At 40.5% G+C, this 20,586-nt stretch overlaps 1 protein-coding gene across 2 annotated transcripts in view; it reads right to left on the bottom strand.

Moving 5' to 3' along the window:
• The window catches only part of BRD4 (bromodomain containing 4), a 94,017-nt gene that overhangs the window by 43,969 nt on the left and 29,462 nt on the right, over nucleotides 1-20,586 (bottom strand). For both annotated transcript variants that reach the window (XM_081319957.1, XM_081319958.1), the window contains exons 3-6: nucleotides 8,027-8,345; nucleotides 4,151-4,288; nucleotides 2,101-2,236; nucleotides 1,184-1,458 (exon numbers count right to left, since the gene is read on the bottom strand). In XM_081319957.1, coding sequence (XP_081176083.1) covers nucleotides 1,184-1,458; nucleotides 2,101-2,236; nucleotides 4,151-4,288; nucleotides 8,027-8,311 — 834 coding nt within the window. In that variant the 5' untranslated portion in view covers nucleotides 8,312-8,345. The remainder of the gene's footprint in view (nucleotides 1-1,183; nucleotides 1,459-2,100; nucleotides 2,237-4,150; nucleotides 4,289-8,026; nucleotides 8,346-20,586) is intronic.

Genomic DNA, 20,586 nt, shown 5'->3' with positions numbered 1-20,586 from the left:
AAATCCTTGCAGTCCGAAGCAAGAGAGAAAGCCGCGACCTCCTCCTGCGGGAGATTCTCTGCCGGCTCCGAAGAGCTCGACCACCAACGCCGGGGCGGCAGAGGCTTGCAGGGCTGGCAGAGGTGGCGGCAGTCCAGCGTTGTTTCTCCCCCTCGTGCTCCCCCTCGTGCGTGTGTGTGTGTGTGTGTGTGTGTCAGACCCGCAGGAATGGCTAGTAAAGGTGGCGGCAGTCCGGCATTTGCGTTTCTCTGTGTGTCAAGCCCCGTGGGCTCGACACACAGGAAGGGGGGGAATGCCGGAATGCCGCTTCCCTACCAGCCATTCCCGTGGGTCTGACACACACACGCACGCACGAGGGGGAGAAACAACGCTGGACTGCCGCCAGCTCTGCAAGGCTCTGCCGCTCCCTTCTCTCAGCAGCCTGTTCCGAACGAAGGGACAGTTCTTTTTTTTTTTTGTTGACTGGAGTATAAGCCGAAGTGGGGTTTTTCAGCCCGAAAAGTGGGCTGAAAAATTCGGCTTATACTCAAGTATATACGGTATATTGTTTTCTGAACAAAAATGCACTTTAGAAAAACTTCATATTTAAGAATAAAGGGTATTTTAACTTCAGTCAAGTAAATTTGGTGATCCTTCTAGCTGGCACTTTCAAACGTTTGTACCTTAATAAGGAACACATTATTCATCCATATAGTTCAGTTTTAGCTATATTGACTAAAAGCAACTATATACGTATAACTTTAACACTTTTTCTAGAAATTATAAGATTGAATCTGCAAGTAAAGCTGGGGTCTGTTATCCAAGGGTTTTTGCATCCTAGTTATCTGGGTAGTGCAATAATAATTAATTTTAATAACTTCCCAGTGTTAGAGCCCCTAAAATAAGAAATGTCTGAGTTAATATTTTTATTTAAAATTTTCTTTGACCAGCATTTTTAAAAATTGAATTTCCCAACAGCATACAACTGTGCCAGTTATTGGGAGCCCTGCAGAAACAGGGCATTGCAGCATTGTAAGATATTCCTGCTTCCTAACTTTCAAAAACGGAAGAATCAAAGTTAAAGAATTTAATGAAACAGTCTTAAGGAAAGTTATAAAGTGCCCGAGCATTCTTTTTGTATGACTTACGGCAAGATTTTCTCTTAGGTGAACTATTAAAAGAAGCAGAGTTCTAATGTACGCACCTTCATGGGTTGTGCAGATGTTGGGATAATCGGGGTGTGTGTCTGAGAGGGCTGAGGAGCTGAGGCTGAAGGTGGGAGGGGAGGAGGCAGTGCTGCAGGAGGCTGGGGTGGCACCACGGTCATTACCGGTGTCTGAACAATTAGGTCAGGGGTCAGAGAGGGAAAGGAATGAGTTGTTTGCACTGGCTGAGAATTTTGGGGTGGAGCCTGCGTCTGTGGCGGGGAAGATGCTTGAGTTGCATTCTGTACCACTGATGCTCCTGCCTTGGATGTCACTGTAAGAGAGTCAATCACAGTACGGATATCAAATCTCTAAAAATACAAATGGACATTTTGCTTTTTTAAATTTCAGATTTTTTTACTCTGACAAATCACATTTGTATCTGAATTACAATACCATTTCTCAATTGACTATAGATTACTGACAGACTCAAACCTTACTTTATTAACTAGTAAAGATAAACCATCCATAGGAAAATACCTATTTTCCTTCTTTCCTTTCTCCATTGTATTTTTGTACCCATTTCCCATCTTTCAAACTGAACAGTCAAGGTAAAGCTTTAGTTTCTGGAAATAACACACTGTTTACCTAGATTTAATAATGAGTGAGCTTGCAGGCTGCACTAACCTATAGATTACTTGAACATGGCTAATACGATATAAAACATAATTGGTTGTTTTCACACAACATGCAGAGCAGTAAACTATAGTTTATGCTCACAATGTTTGGATTCACATTACAAATTAAGTCAAAACCAAACAGATCGTATTACAGCTGAGTACAATGTAAAAAACTAGTTTTTATCTGAAAGATTTTTCAAATACAATCACAAACACGCATACACATAGTAGCATTTGCTATTCAAACAAAGTACAAAAACTGAGAGTACAGAACAAAGCAGATTAAATATCAATACCTGTTTCCTTCCTACCACGTCCTCTCCCTTTTGTTTGGACTATAACAATTTCTGTTTCCTCCTGGGCCATTTCAGAGATTTTTTGTAGGAAGAGTTTTTCTAGAGCTTCTGCCATCAAAACAATATCATCTCCTTGCTGAACAAATAAAAATATATAAAATGAAAAAATCACACTTATTTGGAGTCATCAACCTGAAGACAGACCTACCATATTTTTGCCATTATATGACACTGTAGAACTATAACGTGAAATATGTAGGTTGTTTTGTCCAGTTGTTATCAATGTAGTCTGCATTTGATCTTTGTAAGTAAGAGATCACAGTGTGATGCACTTATTGCTTAATGCATGTGTGTCCCTCTGCATGAAGTGACTATAAAGTTTTACTAGGTTGCTCTTTTATGCACTGTAGCTTAAGCTGTATATTGTATTTGTATTTCTTCACTTATATGTTCTATGTTAGTTCCTCTTTTGTCATTAACCGCATAACCATTTCAGCTATCTATAGAGGAGGACCATTCAACATAAAGCTCTATACATTTATTCTATCTTATGGTTGCATTACTAAGAGAGAGATATTACCGTGTGACAGAGTGAGAGACAGACAACTTGCACAACTAAATTACTAAGGCTTTTCGTGTTGTTGTCAAATGTAACTGTGTTCAGGATAGAAATTTAAAAGCTACAGACCTCACAGCACCTTTTCTCCTTATAAACCTATCTCTAAATATGAAAAATTGTGGTTGATACATTCATGAACAGCTTATGAAAAAAAATAGATATGAGGCTTTTTTTAAAAAACAAAAAACTAGCCATTCAACAAATTCCTTGTTTCTTGGTTATATGTCGCTCTTTCTTTGTATTAAATTTTGCAAGGAGAAAACTACGGTTTTCTGGATGATCATCCCCACTCACAAAGAAAACTGATGCCCTTGACCAGGGGTAGGCAACCTCGGCTCTTTTATGACTGGTGAACTTCAACTCCCAGAATTGCCTACCCCTGCCCTTGACTGATAGCTTTCCTGATGTAATACTCGGGACCACCGCATTTTAAGTATGACAAAATAACGATTCAGGAATCGTGAAAAGTTTCAAACCATTTCCATTCTACTATAAGGCTTGTAAAATATGCATTCCTAATGGGCTTTTTCAGGAAAATGGTGTGAAATCCAAAATTTGGAAGCATTATTTTCTATTTTTCATCAGTATGACGGCATATTAATGCTATACGCCTGAAAGGTAGTCCTTAAGTATTAAGGAAAACTTATTGTTTTAAAAATACTCACAATAATAAAACTATACACGTAAAGTACCACGGCCAGCGGAACTCTTAAGCACACCAGTAATGATATGAGAGGAATTCTTCGGCTTTGTCCAAATACAAGTTTGAATTTTAAAATGAATTATATTTATGTAAACTAGGAAGTACGTAATCTGTCACCCTGGGTTTAACATAAGAACCTTTTGCTACATTCATGCACCTGTCACCAATTTCAGACCTCCTCTGGAAGAGAGTGTATCAAATATCAGGCAAAAAAAATATTGTTTCCTTCCTGTAGCCTGCTCTCAACAGGGAAGGTACATTCAAGGTTGTTAAAGACAGAAAAACACAACTTTTCTCACTTCAGTCCAACAGGTTATCCCTGAGATACTACAGTCTTTTGAGAGAGAAAAAACAATATTCACAGCTGAGGTAAATACACTGTTTTACCAAGGAAGGAAAGAAGGAAAAGAGTAACCAGGACACCCAGATTTAAATCCATTCTTAACCACAAAGCTCACTACAAAATTCAATTATTTATTTAGGTGATAATGGGCCAGTTACACATGGTTAGCCCAATATAGTTCACATGATTGCTGCTGGAGAAAATGCGGTGAGAAAGAGGAGCTACATACACCACTTCAGCTCCTTTAATTTAATAAATCCGAATAAATGTATTTTAATAAATGTATTTAAATTTAATAAATACGCACACACTAAACAACTGAAATCTGAAGTTGGAAATATATAGGTGATACGTTGTTTGAAATCCACTTTATGAGAAAACTAACCTTATTATAGATGTAACAATTTGTAAACATTGTATTAAAGTCCTGGATACATTCTTGAGCATTCCAGTAGTAGTTATTCTCCAAGCGTTTCCTTATTGTTCCCATGTCCATAGGAGTTTTAATAATTTTATAATAATCCTAAGGGAAAATAAATGTGGCAAATAAAAATTCCTTCAAGTTGCAATATATTTTCAAAAAAATAAAAAGTTAAAACAATATTTTTCATCTGTGATGAGTTGTTGATGCAAATTACTTCCTGACTGAGAAGCAAGCACAGATCATCCTCAATTTACAACTATATTTTAAGACCAAAATCTCTGGTCATTGAGTGAAGCGGTTATTAAGCAAGAACCATGTGACTGCTTCACTCAATAACTGCAATCTCGGCACTCCAAGTTATAGTTGTTATGTGATCTCCTGTGTTATTAAACTGACAAAGCAAGAGGGACACGGAAACCCTCAAGCAGGCAGCCGTTTCACTCTCAAAAGGGGTTGGCTGAAAAAGGTCCCTCTGACTGAGTTATGCCCCCCAGGTTTCTGTGTGCTACACCGGCCATGGGCTCAGGGTAGGGGTGGAGGTGATTATTAGGGAGACTCTATGTCCGCGGGAGACCACCATTGTCCAGATTGGCGGGAGTGAGACCCTCCTCCTGAGATGTGGCCCCCGGGTTCAGATGGGCTTGTTGCTTACATACCTGGCGCCCAGCTGTGTGGCAACAGCCCTGCCCGAGCTGCTCGACACCCTCTCAGGGTTGGCGGTGGAGTTCCCCAGGCTTATAGTGCTAGGTAACTTCAACTTGCCTTCCCTGGGAGGGTCGTCGGAGTTAGCCCGGGAGTTCATGGCTTCCATGATGGCCATGGACCTGACCCAGGTAATTCAAGGCCCGACTCTTGTGGGGGGGCACACTCTCGACCTGGTATTCCTGTCCGGAAAGTGGTTGGATGATCTGGGAGGGGGTTCACCGGTTATTGTTCCCCTGTCATGGTCCGACCATTATCTCCTGCGGCTGGTCTTCCGTTATGCCACCCCCCACCGCTGGGCTGCGGAGCCGACCAGATGGTTCCGCCCCAGGCGCCTAATGGACCCAGAACGGTTCCAGATGGCACTTGGGTCTATACCCATCGCCCTCACTCACAGCCCAGTTGATGCCTTGGTTGATGCCTGGGAAAGGGCGGCCACTGAGGCACTCAACTGTGTTGTACCCTTGCGACCCCTGACCCGGTGCAGATCCCGTTGGGCTCCATGGTTTTCTGTGGAGCTCCGGGAGATGAAGCATCGGAGACGGTGTCTAGAGAGCGGTTGGAGGTCCAGCCATTCCGAATCTGACTGATTGCAGTTAAGAACCTTCATAAGGTCTTATCTTGCTGCGATGAGGATGGCGAAGGCTAATTACTTCGCCGCCCTCATCGCGTCCGCAGATAATCGCCCGGCTGCCCTGTTTAGGGTGACTCGCTCCCTCCTTAATCAGGAGGTGAGAGAGGAGCCCTTGCAGGGGCGGGCCGAGGAGTTTAGTCATCATCTGACGGACAAAATCGCTCAGATACGGGCCGGTTTGGATTCGGCAGAGTCTGATGTGGAGGAATCGGACGGTCTTGAGCATGTTATCTGGACTGAGTTCGATCCTGTTTCCCCTGATGATGTGGACAGGATTATGGGGAGGCTGAGTTCCACCACCTGTTTATTGGACCTGTGTCCCTCTTGGCTAATTTATGCGGCTCGGGAGGAGACACGAAGCTGGTTCCAGGCAGTAATATCTGCCTCTTTGAGTGAGGGTGTCTTCCCCGCCGCTTTAAAGGAGGCAGTGGTGAGGCCCCTTCTCAAGAAGCCTGCCCTGGACCCAGCGATTTTAAACAACTATCGTCCTGTCTCCAACCTTCGCTTCCTGGTGAAGGTTGTTGAGAGTGTGGTGGCGCATCAGCTTCCTCTGTTCCTGGAGGAAACTGATTATCTGGACCCGTACCAATCGGGTTTCAGACCCGGGTACAGCACGGAGACGGCATTGGTCACGCTGGTGAATGATCTCTGGCGGGCTCGGGACAGGGGTTGCTCCTCTGTCCTAGTTCTATTAGATCTCTCAGCGGCTTTTGATACCATCGACCATGGTATCCTACTGCGGCGTCTCAGGGGGTTGGGAGTGGGAGGCACTGTCTTGCAGTGGTTCTCCTCCTATCTCCTGGGACGCTCGCAATCGGTGTTGACGGGAGGGCAGAGGTCTGCCCCGAGGCCTCTCATTTGTGGAGTTCCTCAGGGGTCGGTTCTCTCTCCCCTCCTGTTCAACATCTATATGAAGCCGCTGGGCAAGATCATTCGTGGTTTTGGGGTGGGGTATCATCAGTACGCTGATGATACCCAACTCTTTTTCTCCACCCCGAACCAACCCAGTGATGGCCTCTCCGTGATGTCCCGTTGCCTGGAGGCAGTCCAGGTCTGGATGGGGAGAAACACGCTTCGTCTCAATCCTGCCAAGACTGAGTGGCTGTGCATACCGGCATCTTGGACTAACCAGTCCATTCCATCTTTAATGATGGGGGGTGAGGTGTTACCCCCCGTTGATAGGGCTCGCAACTTGGGCGTCCTCCTGGATTCGCGGCTCAGTTTTGTAGACCATATAGGAGCCGTGACTAGGGGGGCCATTGCCCAGGTTCACCTGGTATGCCAGTTGCGGCCCTGCGCACAGTCACTCATGCGCTCGTGACCTCCCAATTGGACTACTGCAACGCTCTCTACATGGGGCTGCCCTTGAGGACCACTCGGAAGCTTCAGCTGGTGCAGAATGCAGCCGCGCGGGTTGTGATGGGAGTTTCTCGATACTCCCGTGTAATACCTCTTCTCCGTGAGCTGCATTGGCTTCCGGTTGCCTTCCGGGTGAGATTCAAGGTGCTGGTGATGACCTATAAAGCCCTAAATGGCTTGGGTCCGGGATATCTGAGGGAACACCTGCTGCCAGCATCAAGCTCCCTTCGTCCTGTGCGCTCCCACAGGGAGGGTCTTCTCAGGGTACCACCGGTAAAAGATTGCCGGCGGACAATACCCAGGGGGAGGGCCTTCTCTGTGGGTGCGCTGGCCCTTTGGAACCAGCTGCCCGTAGAGCTTAGGACTGCCCCTGACCTTCGCTCATTCCGCCGGGACCTGAAGACCTGGCTCTTCAAGCTTTCTGGCCTGGACTGAGAGTATTAACTGGGGTTTTAACTGTATTTTAATTGTAATTGGGTTTTTAGTTCAAGGTTAGTGTAATCATTTTAATTGTTTTTAATTTTTGTAATTTGTTGTATTGTTTTTAAAAAACCTTGTGAACCGCCCTGAGTCCTATTGGAGAAGGGCGGTATATAAGTCTAATTTAAATTAAATTAAATTAAAATTAATAAATATTTATTTAATACTGTTCATTCAGAGTGCAGAATGAGACAACCTCTACTCAAGAAATTATGTTTCTAAATCAAACAGACAAGGCCAAAGAACTGGGGAATTGCATATAAATTGATATGTCTAAAAGCACTGTTTTTCCAACTCTATGAAATCCAATCTATTGGCTATGTGTATAACACTTTTTCATTTACTTTCTGTCCCTATTATGGCAACTAATATAATCTATCTATATTACTATGCTTATTTTACTATGATCCTCTTTTGCTTCATATTCATATTTTTAAAATGAAGCCCACAGCATGTTTTTGATAGTTTTCAATTTCTCAGGAACTCTGAGAAAAATGTAACACATATATTGCTTTTTCTTCCTGATAAAACAGCATATTTATAGTTTGTGGTTGTTCTATCTTCCAAAACAAAGCCATTCTTCGTTTGCTGTCCACACGTTTTAAAAAAATCACTTACATTTAAATTCCCCCCCCCCACACACACACATTAGGTATACTTACAGGGAGGTTTAGCTTGACAGCATCCACAGGATGCTGGAAAGGCCATGAAAACTGATGTTTCCATAGCGTCTTGAGCACCACTTTGAGTAGGTACTGTAGTTGGTTGGTCATGCGCTTGGGTTTACTAGGATTTGACGTCTCAGGTGGAGGTGGATTAATGGCTACAGCATTGCCTTGTTGGGGTTGCGTCTGTGCCTGTGTTGTAGACATTTGTGTAGCTTCTAGTCCATCTCCCATTACTGGCAAATTTCTCAGTCTTGTCCCAGGGCCACTCTCTGCAGACATGCTATCGATCCCATTGCATTCTGTACCAGTCACTCTGCAAAGCAAATTCATTCATTAATTGTATATGTTAAAACATTTTAAAACAACGAACAATATAAAAAGCACACAAAATAAACAATGTTAGCAGAGAAAACAAATGTAGATAGGAATAACGAAAATGTGACTTCTATAACCCCTTTGCCAAAGGCCTGGGAAAAATGGGAAAACAGATGAGTGGTTGATAGTTGTCAGAAACACTGGCTCTAATATTAAGCAATAATGTGGCTGAGTGCAATTCAGTCACCAAGGATGTTAAGTATACCTATCACTTAGAACTTGTCACAAAAAATATTAATGTTAGAAAACTGCTCTGGTTTTCAATAAAAAGAGAACATTCACTTTTCTTCTAAAGAGTATGGGAATGTTAAGCAGATGGCTGATGGCATGACACTTATAAAGGTCCATTAAAAAGTTAAATCCTGGCTGTTTTCTCCAGAGATATTATTACTATATCCTTAACCTTCGTTCTTCCTCTTTCTCCTAGAATGTCCCTTTCAGAAACATATCTGAACCTAAGATTCTTTCTAACATTTCACCAAGTTAGAAATATTGTTTTAACAGTAGAATGATATACTCTACAAAAAAGAAAAGCAAAAAAAAAGTAGAGGCATCAGTTGTATTGTGTATATCCTAAATTCCACATTTTTTTCTTTTTACAATCCTGTAATACTTTTTACCAGGATGGAGTCGGGGTGACTGAAAGGTGCTGAGCATTTATTGGCTGGATGACCTTCTTGACACCCAGGCAGAGCTTGCAGCCATTATTTATTCTTTGCGCCCTAAACATCCATCTGCTGCCTAGGATTTAACTCTTAGCCTCCTGAGTGTGAGGTGAGCATCTTCACCTCTAGGTCACCACGCCACTCATCCCACATTCCACATATATCTAAAGGCATTTTTAGAAAACAAAAACTATAGTGATCTGCAATCCAGTATTCTGAAAATGTATGCACCGTCATACTAGAAATTATCTAAGTGGGCATAGGAGATTGATGTGCAGCAAGCTCAGGTTACTCTTGATCAAGAGTGTTTGGTCATGTTTCTCAAGGCACGGCAGCCGTTATGAGAATATCCATTAACGTGTCTTTGCATTAATGCTTTACATCCAGTCAATGCTAATATTTTTTTTTTAAAAAATGATGATTTGGTTAAGGATGTTTTCCTTTCCATGCTCATTTTCATGCTCTTTTCCTCTTTACTACCATTATCTTGATTTTAAACATGTGGGCAGAGACTAGAACCCTTTTTGACTGAACACAAGAGGTTAAAATGTAATTTAAAAAAGACAAGACTTCATTGACAATAAAAATATAAATACCGTATTTATCGGCGTATAACACGCACCGGCGTATACCACGCACCTCATTTTAAAAAGGAAATTTCAGGGAAAAAACTTAAATTTCAAATAAATAACTTTAAAGCAAAATGGGTCATTAACATTATATCGGCGTATAACACGCACACATCATTTGCCCCCTATTTTCAGGAAGAAAAATTGCGTGTTATACGCCGATAAATACGGTAGTCAAATATTTATCTGTATATGTGTGTTTGCGTGTGAAGGATCAAAAGTGATTTGTAGCTGAATAGCTCTCAGTACATATTTACTATATGCTTTTATAAAGCATTTTGTTGAGGGGCATATTGTTTATTTTGAGCAATTTAAAGAATAAAGTGATGTCATTTCAGTTGCTATGCGGATTTAATATTATTTCATTTGCTATTTGTGTGGGCTGTTGTTTTATTTTATTTTTTATTTTTTATTCCATTTATATCCCGCCCTTCTCCGAAGACTCAGGGCGGCTTACAAGCTTAGCAGTAGCCTTCATTGTTTGTTGAAACATGCTTCACTTCCTTATACATTATTTCCTTTTGAATGTTTCCTGTAAGCTTCCCAAACCTGGGTAAATTATCCAAACTCTGCATAAAATAGTTCTTTCAAAAACCACATACAAATCCATTACCCAGTCATATATAAATTGAATTAATGTGTTTTACATATATTGAGTAAGAAGGAATTTCTAATAATCAGTTCCGGGTAACTAGGAAAAAATTTGGGAAGCACTCACTTATTGCTTTGTAATTTTGTGCTAAAATAAAAAATGAAATTCTGCATTGGAATATTTACCATATACACCACCACAGAAATGTCACAACAACTTGGTAATGTAAAAGTCAGTAAATATTATCATCTTCATGTGTATTGTAGAAAAAGACTCTCAAATATCAAATATATTTCAGTGTTTCCATTAAAATCAAACATTTACTGGGAATGCCATTACTTGCTGCTCAAAGAAAAATTTTCATTGTAATTTCAAGACCACGATCCTAATTGAACAGTGAGATTGTTGTAAGAGGTTGTTATAAATAGCCAGCTAAAAGAACAAATAGCCTGGCTACCAGCCATTGCATTGCAAATAAAACAAATAAAACCAAGAAGCTTATACTGGGTTATACTAGGTTATGTTGACTTAAGTTATGCATATTTTTTCTAATATGTTCACTCTGTTTTACTTTTTCTTGCACAAACATTTCTGCAAGCAATATTTCACAACACTGATGTTACCAAGTAGGATAATGCAACACCTGCAAGAAAACAACCAAGCTCAGAGAGCACTACTCTGAGCTACAAATATTTTGTTCTATTGGTACAAATTAAAATGCATCAAGGATACCAAAAGAACTTGATTACTATCTAGACATATACCCTTATTATCTTTGAGAAATCCTGGAGAACATGAAAGGCAAATCCTCAATAGAGGGCCTATCTTCAAAACTGATTCCCCCCACTCTTGCTACAAACCAATCAGTGTGTTAAAACAGAAAATTCTAAAAAGTCATAAAGCTATTGACTCTGACATCTTGCAAATAATGTTAAGATAACCACAAGTCAGCACTGATTTGTCAAGAAAAAGTCTTACCACTTTATAGATTGTATAAAGAAAATGCTGCAGACAAAACGTATTTTGATTTCAAATAAACTTAAACTAGATAAGGTAACATAATGGATACACGTTTGTCTTGAAATTCATACTCAAGAATGAGATGAAAGTATTGAGTGTAATATTGCAAAATTCTAGATCACTTTAATATTTAACATTTTGACTTATGATTTGAAAGTGTGGAAAGGGATTTGAATGTGTGATGTACTATATGTACATATCATAAAACTAAATGTGATAATATCCCAGATAGTGACAGATTTTAGTTTCCTAGGCTCCAAGATCACCGCAGACGGGGACTGCAGCCAAGAAATTAAAAAGCCATGGCAAACCTAGACAGCACACTAAAAAGCAGAGACATCACCCTGCCAACAAAAGTGCGTATAGTCAAGGCTATGGTCTTCCCAGTTGCAATGTATGGCTGTGAAAGTTGGACCATAAGAAAGGCTGAGCGCCAAAGAATTGAGGCCTTTGAACTCTGGTGCTGGAGAAGACTCCTGAAAGTCCTTTGGACTGCAAGGCGATCAAACCGGTCAGTCCTAGAGATCAACCCTGACTGCTCTTTAGAAGGCCAGATCCTGAAGTTGAAACTCAAATACTTTGGCCACCTAATGAGAAGGAAGGACTCACTGGAGAAGAGCCTAATGCTGGGAAAGATTGAGGGCAAGAGAAGAAGGGGACGACAGAGAATGAGGTGGCTGGATGGAGTCACTGAAGCAGTAGGTGTGAGCCTAAATGGACTCCAGAAGATGGAAGGACTGGAGGAACGTTGTCCATGGGGTTGTGTTGGGTCAGAAACAACTTCGCAACTAACAACAATATAGCAGAAGAGATATTCAAAATCTTGATAAAGCCAAGAATGAGATGAAAGTAAGAGAATAAATTGGAATATAGAGAAGCACACAATTATGTACAATCAGAATTCAATCCACCATTTATGACTGGAAGATTTTTTTGATTTTTATTCCACCAAAATCAGAAGATGGAAAAGTTCCACATTAGTCCAAAAGACTAAAGGAAAGAAAGACTGTCTAGTTGAATGTGAGTAGTAGTACAGGTAGTCCCTCAACCTAGAACCACGATTGGAACTAGAATTTTCATTGCTAAGAAAAGGCGGTAGTTAAGTGAGTCATTTTACAATCTTCCTTGTCACAGTTGCTAAGCAACTCACTGCAGTTGTTAAGTGAATAACACAGTGATTAAGCAATTCCAGCTTCTCTCATTGACTTTGTTTGCTGGAAGTTGGAAGGGAAGGTGGCAAATGGTGATTTCATGACCCTGAGACACAAATACATGCTGGTTGCCAAGCACCTGATCTAATGGTGGTGACCTGAGTCTTTTGTACACTGTTGTTGTTGTTAGTTGCGAAGTCGTGTGCGACCCATCGCGACCCTATGGACAATGTTCCTCCAGGCCTTCCTGTCCTCTACCATCTTCTGGAGTCCATTTAAGCTCACGCCTACTGCTTCAGTGACTCCATCCAGCCACCTCATTCTCTGTCGTCCCCTTCTTCTATTGCCCTCAATCTTTCCCAGCATTAGGCTCTTCTCCAGTGAGTCCTTCCTTCTCATTAGGTGGCCAAAGTATTTGAGTTTTAGCTTCAGGATCTGGCCTTCTAAAGAGCAGCCAGGGTTGATCTCCTCTAGGATTTTTTGTACACTACTGCATGAGATATATGCTAAAATATAGAAATTGTTGCAATTTAAAATTGAAATAAAACCACAATCTTTCTACTGGGAAAATTTCAGAAAAAATTAAAAAACAATTTAGTGAGATATATGCTCAAGGGAGTGAGGACAAATTTTATTCAACACTGCAAGAAAGACAAGTTCAGTAATACTTGAGTGAGAATTTAAGCTTAGACAATATGCAGTAATGGCAAAATTTTCAGTGTATGTATAGATAACAGAAGTTTAATTAAGTCCAAGCAAGGAATGCTTCCCACATATGCAACACATCACAGAGCATGCCAAATATAGTCACTTACAATCTGGCTTCTGGGGGATTGAAATGTCTATAAATACTGCAAAATCAGAAGATGTCAGAAACATCTGAGGAAAGTCAGAAATCAAATAATTCTTTTTATTGTTGTTTTCCTTTTCTTTTTTGGTAATTAATTTGTTCGATCTATTCGTTTTTGCTTTTATTAATAGGGATACTATTAAATATACACACATTCACACAAAGTAACAATTCAAAGACTTTAATAAGTAACCGGATTGAGATTATATAAAGGTAAAGGTTCCCCTGCACATGCGTGCTAGCCGTTTCCGACTCTAGGGGCCAGTGCTCATCTCCGTTTCAAAGCCGAAGAGCCAGCGCTTGTCCGAGGATGTCTCCGTGGTCATGTGGCCGGCATGACTAGACGCCAAAGGCGCACGGAACGCTGTTACCTTCCTACTGTAGTGGTCCCTATTTTTCTACTTGCATTTTTATGTGCTTTTGAACTGCTAGGTTGGCAGAAGCTGGTACAGTAACAGGCGCTCACTCTGTTACACAGCACTCGGGATTTGACCCGCCAAACTGCCGACCTTCTGATTGACAAGCTCAGCATCCTAACCCACTGAGCCACCACATCCCTTTTAGATTATGTATGTTACTATATAACAATTATTTTGATAAGAGGTATAGTGGGGTTTTTTAAATGTTATACTCAACTTTTGATGAGAAAACTAAACAATTCAATGCTTGTAATATTGCCATCCTAAATTACAATTAACATTGATAGAATATTTTATTTTTCTTTCTATTTTCAATATTCTAAGCTACTTAATAGATGTTAATAAAATTTAAATATATTATACAAACATACTTTTCAGGACATTGCTTTTAGGGATACATTTCTGGCACTGCTAGTTTTTATTGATTTTTATTCATTAGCCATGTTATTCATTATGTTGTTATGAGTCCTACTAGTCATGTTTTAAAAGCTGGGGGAAAAATTCTGCAAAGCTAAAATTATGAAGTTAAATTTGATAGCACTAGGAGCCTTTTTTCTCTTTCCTATGGTTTAGTCTGGCATCCAACTGCCCCACCCCCCACCCCAACAATATTTTGAACCATAAGAAACTGCACTGTATACTCTTCTTACAAAGCACTGGAGTATAGAACACATCCAGGAGAGGGTACCATAAAAATAGAAAAAATTACCAAGGATATTCAAGTTCGCAGTTCAGAATTCTGTGTCTGCTAGCTACAACTTACACATACCCATTTTAAATGTTTTGCTATATTGTTGGGCCTTTACTGTCTTCTTGGGATACTACTTTCAAAACTTAACCAGTAATTGGTTACTAGCAATAATTAAAACTAAATCATGTCACCTAAAAGGTAGAAGAGAGAACTAGAGGGGCAGCTATACTGGACTTTATTCTTACTAACAGAGATGAAATGATATGGAAAGTTGAAGTTGCAGAAATTTTGGGGGAGAGTGATGTCGTATTGGAATTCAATATAATGTAGACACAAGCAATAAAACAAAATCAAACTAGTGTTTTAGAGAGCTGATTTCAACAACTCTGAGAGAGAATGGGAAGGATTCCATGGATGAAAATCTTAAAGGAATAAATAAGTGAAGATGCTTGGGAAACTCTGAAAAAGGAGATTATAAAAGCCCAGTCCAGCACCATACCCCTGAAAAAGAAAAATAAGAGATCCAAGAAGAAACCAGCAGGCTTGCATAAACAACTCTCTATAAACTGAAAGACAAAAGGGATAAGTATAAAAAATGGAAAGAGCGGCACATAACTTAGGAAGAATACCAACAAAATGCCAGAACGTGCAAAGGTGAAGTCAGGAAAACTAAGAGTCAGAACGAAGTAAGACTTGAAACTAATGTCAAAAAATAATAATAAAAGTTTCAACATGTAAAAAACAAGAAAAAAAAGCAAGGAAGAAAGTGACGACAGCATGGAGAAAGTAGAACTGCTTAATGCATTTGTCTTCAGGCAAAAGGGAAAAATAGACCAATCTAACAAAAACAGATTAGGAATACAACTTAAAATAGGCAAAAAAAATGGTAAAATAACACCTGCCTATTCTAGGCAACTTCAAATCACCAGGACCAGATGGATTTACATCCAGAGTTCTGAAGGAGCTGGCAGACATGATCCCCAAACCACCAAACAATATCTTTCAAATATCCTGAAGCACTGGGAACTCCAGAAGACTGGAAAAGAGCTGATGTGGTTCCCATTTTTTTTTAAAAAAAGGGGTGGGGGGAATAAAATGGACCCAGGAAACTACAGACCTATCTGCCTGACATCAATACCTGAGAAGATCCTGGAAAAGATAATAACAGATCTGTGAACACATGGAAGCAAGCAAAGCTATTACTAGAAGCCAACATGGGTTCTAATAACAGATTTTATTACAAGACTCCCTTCCTAAAGCTGACAATTGAGTTTACAAAATACAGTCAAATATACTTACTTGGAAGTAAAGCGTAATGACTAGATTTGTTTAACTATGGTTTATAGCAGGGTAAGCAAACACTCCATCCACAAAAATGATGCATAATTTCCCAACATTTTTGGTTGAAAAACACCTTAACACTGTACTATAGGTTTAATAGACAGTAAACAAAACTCCTCTCCTTTTTCAAGAGGAATGATTAAAAATACAACACATCTTTCAGAAGTCTCCTCAATTTCAGCATTATAAAACAAAACAAAAGCATCACCAAAAACCAAACTGTACTATCATATTAACAGAATAACAGAGTTGGAAGGGACCTACTGGAGGTCATCTAGTCCAATTCCCTGCTCAGGCTGGAAACCCAATACCAGGCATGTCAAACTGCTGGCCTGTGGGCCGGATGCATCACACCGAAACCACGCCCACCCCATTGCCAGCAATGGGGGAAAAGCTGCGATACATTGCGCAACATCACACGACGTTGCGAGTTTGACATGCCTGCATACCACTTCAGACAAATGGTTGTTCAATCTGTTCTTAAAAACTTCCAGTGTTGGAGCATTCACAACTTTAAGTTGCTCCACCGATCAATTGTTCTAAGATAATATTAAAACATAACTAATTTGTCTTGTTTCAGCATAGCATATTATAGGAGCAGAACTGTGTCATTATAGTTGGCTGAAAAGCTTCCTACAAATGCACATGAATAATTAATCTATGAAGATACCTATACCTCCTGCCAGCTCTAGTAAAAAAAAAGCACATGCAAGAGAAATTCAGCAACTCGAGTAACATATAAACGTTCTTAAGCTGGGAAATGGGTAATGGGGAAGAGATAGGTATTAATCAAGATCATGTTTTACAGCTATTAATGCAAACCAGTTACTAAATTAAAGTTTCACATACTTTTTCCAGCAAACACTCAATGTTGGATCAGTATGTTCCATAAAAGCATGACCCAATATACAGCTTTGGTATTTAACTAGAACAGACATGTCAAACACAAGGCCCGGGGGCCAGATCCGGCCCGCGAAGTGGTTTCATGTGGCCCGCGAAGCCATCCTGGAAGCAGTGAGGGAACGGCCCCCACTGCCTAGGCTCCGGCCCAGGCCAGCCAGGAGCCAATGTACAATTTTGTGGTGGTCATCTATGCTGAAATACATTCAGTCTTAGCTCCACAAGACCATCTAGAAACAGTGAGGGACCGGCCCCTGCCGCATCAACCCCGCCCCCTGGGTGCACGCTAGGGAGGTATCACCCTTTGTGAGGAATGAAGAAATGCAACATCGCCTGGAAGTGACCAGCACATGGTCCTTCCTACTTTGGGAAGGCTAGGGGCTGGGCAGTGTTGTGCTTCTCTTCAGATTTGTGCCACCCGGCTCAGCCTCTCGCCGCTGTGAGGAGAAGGCCATGTGCTGGCCACTTCCAGGCGATGGTACATTTCTTCATTCCTCATGAAGGATGACACTTCCCCAGCTGCATTTCTTGCCTGTTTTTCTCCCTCCCTCATCTCAAATATTTTCCCATCACTCTGTTCGAAGGAAGGAAGGAAGGAAGGAAGGAAGGAAGGAAGGAAGGAAGGAAGGAAGGAAGGAAGGAAGGAAGGAAGGAAGGAGAGGGAGGGTCTGAGGGAAGTCCTGCCTTAGTACTTCCCTGCTGCCCTTTCACCATCCCCTTGCCCCCTCCTCCTGGCCTAACCTGGGTAGTCTCCCATCCTATTGCTAAAGAAGCTTTGGATACAAAGCCAGATCTCCTCACATGGAGAGGAAGTGGGCCTGCTCTTGACGTTGCCCTCATACCCATCATGAGCAACCTGGCTAAGGAGAGCAAGCACAGCAGCTGGGCACCCCCTTGGGGAAGTGGGGGTGGGCTTAGTGCTGCAGGTGCTTGAGGGCTAGGCTGGGCATTTGACCTCCGCATCACCGTCCAGCCTTCCCCCCCCCCATATGGCCTGAAAGGAACAGTGAGGCTCCTCCAGTGGACCATGCCTTGGCACTTGCGCCAGTCCCATCTCCTTCTGCCAGAGACCCTCAGATTTGTCCCACTCCTGCCCAGGCCCCCACAGGCACCATTGACGCGAACAATGTAGAGCTGGCCATGCCCACCCAATAGGCCATATGCACTCTAGCCACACCTACCCAGTAGGCCACGCCCACCCTGGCCACTCCCACCCAGCCCCTCAAGGTTAACCGCAATGCTGATGCGGCCCTCAATGAAATTGAGTTTGACACCCCTGAACTAGAATCTTAAATGAACCTCACATGACACTATAGTTCACAGCTTTACAGATAACAGATAATTCTATTATTCCATTCTATTATTAAATAATTATTTCTAGGTGCCTTAATTTATTACTTATATCACTCATGAATACCATCTAGGTTACAAACAATTAAGACGGATGCTATAGTGTTCATTCATATTGAGATTCAACCATGTTTATTTAATTTAAATGTATCTCGGTATTCGCTGGGCTAAAGATTATAATAAAGGTTTATATTTAGTAAAAATTTGCGTCCATTTGCTTTTATGCACTTCTTATTTCACAATTGACTTCCTAATCATAAACTTCTGAATTACTAAATATTAAACTATACCTATAAAAAGGGGGCAACCCCCCCTCCACAAGACACAATGAGACAAAACAGAAATTACTAAAGCAGACATAGGATGAGAACCAAAGAAATGATTAAATTTCAATAATTTAAAACCTAAAAGAATACTATGAATAGTTTTTTGTTTGTTTGTTTTTATGACCCTGTAGTCCCTTAATTTGGGGTAGGGTTGCAGCAACTGGGTGGAGCTGAGCATTTACTGGCTTCCTAACAACACCTATGTGAGTTCACAAGCAGATATTTTTTCTTTGGGCCCTAAGAGATAAACATTTGCCAATAACTAGGATTGAACTCTCAACCTTCCAAATGGGAGGTGAGTGTCTTCATCAGTAAGCCACAAAGCCATTAATTACAAATACTATTTATTAATTTAAAATTGCAAACTTTAGATGTCCAAGATCAGTAATATATGCCTAACAAAGATATATAATGATGGAGACATTTTTTATTTAACAAAAAGCCCATCTTAACCAAATGCATACAGTATTCTTCTGAAAATATACTTACAAAGGTTTGATTTGCTTTTAAATTATTTCAAATCTTCTTTACAGCACAGATGAAGCCTCAGCCCAATGCAGTCTCCTTAAAGCAACTCTGGAGATTTCCCATCCAGATTATAATTAACAGCTACATAATAAAGTGAAAACTTTTAACAAGAAAAGGCTTCAAACATTTGATATGCATGTATAAATTGCAAATTCACAAAATCCAAAAGAAAACTATATATTTTTTATTTTCCTTTCAACAAAATTTGAGGAGCATGTTTGATTGCACTGTGATTGAAATGATACGGTATGGCAGCCTAGGCCTAAGTGGGCTATATGTCCCTAAAACATCTAGGTAGAATTCATCAGATTTCAGGTATCCATGTCTTATCGAAACAGTAATATTACTTTGAAAGCAATGCCACAATTTTCAAATCTGGTGAAGTTCTCTGCTTGTGGGAACTGTTAGGTAGAAGAACAATCATGCAGAATTTAACTTAAAAGATATTTACAGGTAGTCCTGCCGTACTGACTATTCATTCAATAACTGCTTGAACTTAGGATAGTAATGAAAAAATAACTTTACAACTCATTTACAACCTTCAGTCCCTCAGAGAAAATCGCAGTGGCAGCCTGGGACTGGGAGCTGCAGCAACTATGAAAACAGCCTACTCTCCTGAAATCTCTTTCTCTTCAATCTCTCTGCTTGGTGCGGGGGGGGGGGGGGGAAGAAGAGAAAAAGCAAGCAATTTCTGTAGACAATCTCTCCTTGCCAGGACCTTTTCCCACTCTAAGCATGATCACAATGCTTTCAATGTGTAGAAGAGCAAACAGCTTACTCATTTTCCAATCTCTCTGTTCTGCAAGGGGGGAGGGAGGATCAAGTAAAAGTGAGATTCTCTAGGAAAATCGCCTGCTATTCCATCCACCCCTGCAGAGCACAGATATTGAAGAAAAAGAAATTTCAATAAAATTTGCTCTTCTATGCATCTAAAGCAATGTAATTGTGCCAGCAATGAGAAAGGATCAAACAAAGGATTCTCCCCACTCCTATTGTAAAGCAGACTAGAGAAGAGATTTCAAGAGAGTAAGCCACTTGCTCTTTTAAACTTTGAGAGCATGTGATTATACTGACAGCAGGAAAGTCTAGCAAAGCAAAGATTATCTATAGAAATTACTTGTTTTTATCCCCTCCCCAACCCCTTTGCAAAGTGGAGAGATTAGAGAGAAAAAGATTTCAAGAGTACTATAGCTATTTACATAGCATAGTCATGGCTCCCAGGTACAATGTGATTGCACTGCTTTAGATTAAGACAGTAAACAGATATTCAAGTGTTCCAAAGAGTGGGAGAGTGGTTATCAGGCACACTTAAAGGTGTGAAACTGATTAATCTTGTCACATGATTTCCTGTTTAGCAGCAGAGTCACAATTAGGCTCATTAAGAGAAGACTATGTATACATGAATTTAGCTCTGAAAATCTTCTATGGTGTGAATTATTTTTCCCTGTTTTAAATTTTGTAAAGTCATATAAGCTTTTATAGTTCTCCCAATGACAATAACAAATGACTAAGTATAATACGTTAAAAAGCTGAATGCCTACATTTATGTAGGTATTTCATATACCAAAATATGTATTGTTACAAACTGCGATAAGTAGGGAGAGGAGCTGTTGACTAAACAAGCAGAATTACCGTATATACTACTATCCTGGTAACTTGATCCTGATATACTCTGCAAAATTATCAATTTTAATCTGGAAGTGGGTTAACTGCACAT

Source organism: Vipera berus, assembly GCF_964194415.1.
Source record: "Vipera berus genome assembly, chromosome: 2".
Classification (NCBI taxonomy): domain Eukaryota; kingdom Metazoa; phylum Chordata; class Lepidosauria; order Squamata; family Viperidae; genus Vipera; species Vipera berus.
Note: the sequence above shows the minus strand (reverse complement) of the source record. Positions and strands in the feature narration are given on the sequence as shown.